This window comes from Otolemur garnettii, unplaced genomic scaffold (genome assembly GCF_000181295.1).
Source record: "Otolemur garnettii isolate 467f Iridium unplaced genomic scaffold, OtoGar3 scaffold00152, whole genome shotgun sequence".
NCBI lineage: Eukaryota > Metazoa > Chordata > Mammalia > Primates > Galagidae > Otolemur > Otolemur garnettii.
This window is the reverse complement of record NW_003852547.1, coordinates 2484412-2492686: the sequence shown is the minus strand read 5'-3', so window position 1 is coordinate 2492686 and position 8275 is coordinate 2484412. Positions and strand designations below refer to the sequence as shown.

General features: G+C 49.4%; 1 protein-coding gene across 2 annotated transcripts in view; it reads right to left on the bottom strand.

Moving 5' to 3' along the window:
- MARK4 (microtubule affinity regulating kinase 4) overlaps nt 1-8275 on the bottom strand; it is a 39863-nt gene that overhangs the window by 18854 nt on the left and 12734 nt on the right. For both annotated transcript variants that reach the window (XM_003799506.3, XM_012811199.2), the window contains exons 8-10: nt 7501-7737; nt 2210-2329; nt 1681-1780 (exon numbers count right to left, since the gene is read on the bottom strand). In XM_003799506.3, the coding sequence (XP_003799554.1) occupies nt 1681-1780; nt 2210-2329; nt 7501-7737 (457 nt within the window). The remainder of the gene's footprint in view (nt 1-1680; nt 1781-2209; nt 2330-7500; nt 7738-8275) is intronic.

The window sequence follows — 8275 nt, the reverse complement described above, 5'->3', positions numbered from 1 at the left end:
TGCAGGGATCAGAAGCAAAGCAGACAGGGGTCAGAAAGAACCAGGAGTAACATAGCTCCCCACCTCTCACCCAAAACTGAGGGCTTCCTAAGAGTGTGCTGTGGTGTCACAGCACACCTCACAGCAACCTCCAACTCTTGGGCTCAAGCGATTCTCCTGCCTCAGCCTCCCAAGTAGCTGGGACTACAGGCACCTGCCACAATGCCTGGCTATTTTTTGGTTGCAGCCGTCATTGTTGTTTGGCAGGCCCGGGCTGGATTCAAACCTGCCAGCTCAGGTGTATGTGGCTAGCACCTTAGCCATTTGAGCCACAGGCACCAAGCCACTTTTTTTTGTTTGTTTGTTTAACCTGTTTTTTTTTGAGAGAGAGAATCTCATTTTGTCACCCCTGTAGAGTGTCATGGTGTCAGCTCACAGCAACCTTAAATGCCTAGGCTTAAGTGATTCTCTTGCCTCAGCCTCCCAAGTAGCTGGGACTACAGGAGCCTGCCATAACACCTGGCTATTTTTTAGAGATGAGGTCTCACTCTGGCTCAGGCTAGTCTCGAACCTATGAGCTCAAGCAATCCACCTGCCTTAGTCTCTCAACTGTTGGGATTACAGGAGTGAGCCACCACACCTGGCTATTTAACCTGTTCTTATTATTATCTGGTTTAAGCCGGACTGACTTGGATTTTCTGTTACTTGTAACCATGAAAATCCTGATTAATGCAGACAGTCTCTAATGGTGGCCTCTATTTCCTCAGCTGTAGAATGGTTATGGGGTGGTTTCCAAGTGGCTCTTCTAGAGCTAATGCTTAAGGTTCAAGAGTTCTAGGATTATAGGTCAGAGGCATCAGGACAAAAGGGCGGCAGACGAGACATATGACAAGGTGGGGTTTCCCCCAAAACACGCAGAGCACCAATGACTTTGTGCTCCATTCCTTCTAGAAGTGATCTGTGGGCTTGGTGCCCGTAGCTCAGTGGTTAGGGTGCTGGCCATATACACTGGGGCTGGTGGGTTTGAACCCAGCCTGGACCTGCTAGAATAACAAGGACAACTACAACAAAAAAAATAGCTGGGCATGTGGTGGGTGCCTGTAGTCCCAGCTACTTGGGAGGTAGAGGCAGAAGAACTGCTTAAGCCCAAGAGTTGGAGGTTGCTGTGAGCTATGATGCCACAGCACTCTACCCGGGGCAACCTAGTGAAACTCTGTCTCAAAAAAAAAAAAAGGGCAGCGCCTGTGGCTCAAAGGAGTAGGGCGTTGACCCCATATACTAGAGGTGGCGGGTTCAAACCTGGCCCCAGCCAAAAACTGCAAAAAAAAAAAAAAAGCAGTGATCTATAAATTGTGTCTTAAGACTAGAAGCCAACATACATGCACACTTGTCACATGCTAAGCATTAATGTAAGTGCTTTATGCAGACTGATTCATTTACTATTCATAACAGTTCTATGAGATAACTATGATGATTATTCCTATTTGCAGATGAGGACACAAAAGCATAGAGAGGGGAAGTTACTTGCCCAAGGTCACAGAGCTAGAAAGTGGCAGTGTGGGGACTGGAGCCCAGACTCCTCACTACTCTAAAATCCTTGCAAGTTTCTCTGATGCACTGACCAAGGACTGGCAGGCTTCTGCCTTTTCTCTGTGACCCATAGCTCTGAGCTTCTGGGCACCTGCTTTCCCTGACCCTCACCGATTCGCTTGGTGTCCCCGAAGTCCTCCTCGGGTTCTGTGTATGGCTTCAACTCCTCACCCTCATAGCCAATGTTGATCCATTTGTCTTTCATGATTTGCTGCAGGGATCAGAAGCAAAGCAGACAGGGGTCAGAAAGAACCAGGAGTAACATAGCTCCCCACCTCTCACCCAAAACTGAGGGCTTCCTAAGAGTTTAGCACCCGCTCACCCTCCCCCAACCCTATCCCTTGCCGGAGCCTCTTGATGCCACCCACCCTCCTCCGCATCATCTGGGCCCCTGGCACCCTGTAATCATCCTAGGAGCTCATTAGCTAATTACTGACAAGGCGGGGAGTGGGTTAGGCTGCCAGCGGGTGGCATCAGGACGGGCCTGGGAGCCTTTCCCTGGTCTGCCCATCTACCCCCATCTGTCAGTAGCAGCTCTTAGGCAGGTGGGCATGGGAGAGGAAAGTGTGGCAGGAAGGCTGCTGAGGGTGCAGAGTTTGGAGAAGTCAGGGATGGGGGCACCAGTGGGTGTGGGGCTCACCTCGAGGGTACAGCGCTTAGCTGGGTTCAGCACCAAAAACCTCCGCAGGATGCTCTCACAGTCTGTTGACATGTAGAAAGGGACTCGGTACTTCCCTCTGAGGACACGCTCTCGCAGCTCCTGGGGGGACAGGGTCACTGGGGGAGGGGTCCACCCCAACTCCTCATCTCTTACACACTCATCTTTGGCCCTACCCCTCTGATGGTAGTGACAGAAGCTCTGAAGCTTTAGCTCTGAGTGGCAAAACTCCAGTCCTCTCTCCCGACCTCAGTTTCCCATCTGTAAAACGGGAACATTGTACAGATATAGCAATTAAGTCATAGTTTTTTTCAAAAGCTAAATACAGTAGAACTTCCATAGGTGACCACTTCCTTGAGCTGTCCTAATTTTTTTTGAGACAATGTCTCATTCTGTTGCCCAGGTTAGAGTGCCATGGCATCATAGCTCACAGCAATCTCAATTCCTGGGTTCAAGCAGTCCTCTTGACTCAGCACCTTTAAGTAGTTGGGACTACAGGTGCCCATCACCACGCCTGGCTAATCTTTCTATTTTTGGTAGAAATGGGGTCTCACTCTTGCTCAGGCTGGTCTCCAACTCCTGAACTCAGGCAATCCACCTGCCTTGGCCTCCCAGAGTGCTAGGATTATAGGTCTGAGCCACCATACCCTTCCAGGCTGACCTAATTTTCACAGACTGGACGTGCACCATGTTTACATATCAGTACAGTAGGTCTGATTCTTTATGTTGACCACTTCCATATGTTGACCAGTTTTACAGTCCTTTGGGTGGTCAACTTTTTTTTTTTTTTTTTTTTGAGACAGAGCCTCAAGCTGTCCCCTTGGATAGAGTACCGTGGCATCATAGCTCACAGCAACCTCCAACTCCTGGGCTCAAGCGAGTCTCCTGCCTCTGCCTCCCAAGTAGCTGGGACTACAGGTGTCTGCCACAACACCTGGCTATTTTTTGGTTGCAGCCATCATTGTTGTTTGGCGGGCCCAGGCTGGATTCGAACCCACCAGCTCAGGTGTATGTGGCTGGCGCCTTAGCCTCCTGAGCCACAGGCGCCGAGCCTGGGTGGTCAACTTAACAGAGGTTCTACTGTAACTTTTCATTCAGAGGAAGTCTTACAGAGAAAGTGAATTCTCCATGCCAGATCAGAGGGAGATCAGCAAGTGAGTCAGCCTCTGTGGCCTGTCTTCTTACCTGCAAACAAGATCAACCCCCCCTTCACAAGCCTGCTGCCAGGGTATAAGTGAGTTAATATCCTCTAGATGCTTGGCACATGCCTGGCCTGGAGCAAGCACCGTGTAACATTAGGTTCACTAAAGGAGACAGGAGATCCTACCTCCTACCCCTGCCTTCCTGCCTCTGGAATCCTCTCCCCTCCCCCGCCAAGCTCCCCCCAAGCCTGTTTTCCAAAGAGCTGTGATTCTCCAAGGAGTTCTTGGATTCATATGCTGCTTTCTTTTTAAGGGTCTTTCATGAAGGTTCCCCTTCAAGACTATGAAAAATAAGATATATTTGAGGCTTCAGGACCTGCAGACTAGGGGAGATCCGTCCATCTGAATAAAGATTTGAGGGCTAGGAGGTACCTGTGCCTCAGTGGGTAGGGCACCAGCCCCATATACCGAGGGTGGTGGGTTCAAACCCAGCCTCGGCCAAACTGCAACAACAACAAAAAATAGCTGAGTGCCTGTAGTCCTAGCTACTCAGGATGCTGAGGCAAGAGAATCGCCTAAGCCTAGGAGTTGGAGGTTGCTGTGAGCTGTGATGCCACAGCACTTTACTGTGGGTGACAAAGTGAGACTCTGTCTCTACAAAAAAAAAAAAAGAACTGAGGGATAGCTAGGTGTGGTAGCTCCTACCTACAATCCTAGCACTCTAGGAAGCCCAGGCAGGAGGATCCCATGAGTTGGAGACCAACCTGACCAAGAACAAGACCCTGTCTCTAGTAAAAATGGAAGAAAAAAAATTTGCCAGGCATCGCAATGGATGCCTACAGTCTTAACTACTCAGAAGGTTGAGGTAGGAGAATTGCTTGAACCTAGGAGCTTGAGGCTGGTGTGAGCTGGGCTGATGCCATGGCATTCTAGCCTGGGCAACAGAGTGAGACTGTTTCAAAACAAAACAAAACAAAACAAAACAACAAAAATAACTGAGGGAGGCAGAAAATGGGTGGGGTTGGGGGGGTGAACCAGAGTCCTTGGGGGTGGAGCCCTCTACCAAGGACTGGGTCAGGGACTTCCTTCTGGGGCATCTCCTACAAGGGCTGGAATACGTGTGCGTCCAGGGAGCTTCCTGGGTCTGCAGGCCATTGCAGTCCAAAGGGCTGTGAATACTGCATGTGGCTCACTTTTGGTGCACTCACCCTACACTGGGCAGCATTTTTTGAGCTTTTCATGTGAATCATAATAAATTCATTTTGGCAATACCATGCAATACCATGAAATGTAGTTACGATCTCCATTTTCTAGATGTGGAAACTGAGGCCCAGGGAAAGGTTTGGTCTCTTGCCCCAAGTTGCATGACCAGAAAGTGGTAGGGACCATGTTGGAACCCAAGCAGTGGGGCTCTAGGGCCTGCACTTGCAAACAGTGGACAATGCCCCCCTTATATGGTGGCAAGATAGGATTGGGCCACTGTTACCACCACCAGAGCGGCCCTCGGGTATAACACTGTGTCTAGCCACCAGCCCCTGGAGAAGAGCTTTATATACACAGACTGGTTGCTAGTGGATACTCTTAATGTCTTCCTCTTACAGGTAGGAAAACTGAAAGTTCAGAAAAGGACTTGTGCAAGGTCACTCAGAAAGGAAATGACAGAGCTGGAAACTGTCCCTGTCTGCTTCTTTTGCTCAGCAAGGCTGGGATACCTGCTAGGAAATCAGCACAGTAGGAAACCTGGGGCAGACGATTCACACTGGTCTTGCCCTTAGAAAAGATCTCTCAGCTTCATGCTTGGCACTCAGAAGAATTATTGCATGTAGGGCACCTCCATCCCAGGCTTTAGGTACTTCCGGGGTGCAGGGGCTTTGCTAAGTGAGCCCCCTTTGCATCTCTGATCTCAGCAAGTCCTCGAATGGCAGCTACAGCGGTGTTTATGATCAGTCATTGATCGGGGGGACTAAAGCCCAGCAGAGTCAGCTACTGAGTCAAGGCCACTACAAAGAAGAGACTCCCTCCCCCTCCTCTGCTCTGGTGGCCCGTCCTCAGCAAGGATTTCCCTGACTTCTTGATTTCAAACCACCTCACACTCGTCATGGGCTGCTGTGAGCAGGATGGAGCAACCCTGCTGCAGAACCCCCGCTGGAAATGCACCCTGGGAAGCAACTTTGAGGCAACCCACACCGAGGGACATCCTGCAAAGTGATTAGCCTGATCTTGACAACAATACCAGTGTCACAACAGACAAAGAGAGGCTGAGAACTGTTCCAGAGGAAAGGAAATATAAGAGACAGCAAGACCAAATGCAACTTGGGAGTCTAAGTGGATTCTAGACCGGGGGAAAATATAGCCGTGGAGGATGCTCCTGGGATGATGGATGGAATGTGAGGATGGGCCTTGGGGCCGAGGCCAGGATTGTACCAATGCTGTATTTCTTGTGTGTGATCAGTGACAGGAAAATGCCCCTGGTCTCAGGAGATAAGCCGCTATAGCCTTTAGGGATAAAAGGACGCAGTGTCTGCAACTAACTGTCAAATGGCCCCTCAATAATGATGACGACAGCAACAACATCATGTGCAGATACAGCAAATGTGGCCAAATGCCAGCGATTGTGAATCTCCTGAAAGGTACCGTGTGTTCTTTGTTCTATTCTCGAAGCTTTTCTGTGGACTGGCAACGTTTCAAACTAAAAAGTTCAAAGGGAAAAAAAAAAACCCCACCAAACCACAGCCCACTCTTTCCTCCCTTTTCCAAATAGTCACCACCCCCAGCATTAGCCAGCATCTATTTGCCTATTTATTTTGTTTTCTGCCTGGCTCTACTGTTGGAATGATAGTCAGTGAAGAGAAGAATTTTTTCTTGTTGTAAAACCAATGGTTTTTAGTGTCTTCTCTGAACTGCACAAGCCTCATCATAGTCCATTTTAGAACATTTTTCTTTTATTTCCTTTTCTGAGACAGAGTCTCAATCTGTCACCCTTGGTAGAGTGCTGTGATGTCATAGCTCACAGCAACCTCAAACTCTTCAGCTCAAGTGATCCTCCTGCCCCAGCCTCCCAAGTAGCTGAGGCTACAGGCACCCACCACTATGCCCTCCTATTTTTTAGAGACAGGGTCTTGCTCAGGCTGGTCTCCAACTCGTGAGCTTAGGCAATCCACCCACCTTGGCCTCCCAAAGTGCTGGGATTACAGGCATGAGCCACCATGCCCAGCCTAGAACATTTTTAATCACCTCAAAAGAAACCCTGTGCCACTTCAGCAATCAGCCCCCAGCACCCCCCCATCCCACCCCACCCCTACCAGCCTCAAGCAACCCCTAGTCAACTCTCTGTCTCTGTGCATTTGCCTATTCTGGACATTCCATATAAATGGGGTCATACACTCTGTGGCCTTCGGTGAGGGCTTCTATCTCTAGGCACATGTGTTTTTAATATTTTCCTACAGTGTGGCAGAGGTTATTGTGTCTCTTGTTCATGTCATATTTGTAACAGGGCCTGACTTAGAGGCATGGACAAAAAAAGAATTATGGAGTAAGAGGAGTATAAACATTTATACTTGCCAAACGTTTATTAAGCTTTGTGGATTATCATTTGTAAGAGTGGCTTCATATTGTGGGGTTAAGACTACAGATTCTGGGCTCGGCACCTGTGGCTCAAGCAGCTAAGGCACCAGCCACATACACCTAAGGTGGCGGGTTCGAATCCCCAGCCCGGGCCTGCCAAACAACAATGATGGCTGCAACCAAAAAATGGCTGGGCGTTGTGGTGGGCGCCTGTAGTCCTAGCTACTTGGGAGGCGGAGGCAGGAGACTCGCTTGAGCCCAGGAGTTGGAGGTTGCTGTGAGTGTGATGCCATGGCACTCTACCCAGGGGGACAGCTTGAGGCTCCGTCTCAAAAAAAAAAAAAAAAATACAGATTCTGGCTCGGCATCCTGTCAGTTCATACCCTGAACTCCAACACAGTGTGGTCCACTCAGACTGGCCCTGTGGGTACTTGAGTCCTGCCTGCCTCCTGTCTTGCCATGAGACCTCAGGTCAGCAAATCCCCTCCCCTGACAGAGAAAGTATACAAGAAATAGGGTCCTAATTGTGGGATGTTAAGACCCCAGGTGCCCAGCCCCATCCAGCACCTTGAGGTTGTGCCCATCAAAGGGCAGGGAGCCGCTGACGAGGGTGTATAGGATGACGCCGAGGCTCCAGATGTCCACCTCCGGCCCGTCGTATTTCTTGCCCTGAAACAGCTCTGGGGCAGCATATGGGGGACTCCCACAGAACGTGTCCAGCTTTGAGCCCAGTGTGAACTCATTGCTGAAACCAAAGTCAGCAATCTTGATGTTGGCCTCTGCGTCCAGCAAGAGGTTCTCGGCCTGGGAGAGGGAGAGGAGAGGGCAGAGGATGGGACTTGTGGCCAAAGTCCTGTGTAAATCATGGGGAACAAATAGGAGCCAGAACTGACTCTCAGTCCTGTCCATTAACTCTCTGCTTGATCTTAGGCATTAACTTTGGCTCTCTGGGCCTCAGTTTCCTCATCCATAGAATGGGGATAACCACATTCCCCACCTCATCGGTAGGTTGAGAATGAGTTAGTCCATGTAAAAGGCCCAGAACAGGATTTCACACCCAGTAAGTGCTACATCATATTATTATCACCTCATGTGGTTTGCAGAGCTAGGGGGCTTCAGACCATCTCTTCACCCTCTTTCAACTTCAGTTTACCCAGTAGAAAAAAAATGAGGCCTGATTGCTCAAGACCAATAAAGATGAAAATAGTAATTCAATCTTATACTTTCCAAATGTTTATTAAGTGCCAGGCTTTGTGGATTATCATTTGTAAGACTGGCTTCATACTGTGGGGTTAAGACTACAGATTCTCAACTCTCTGTCTCTGTGCATTTGCCTATTCTG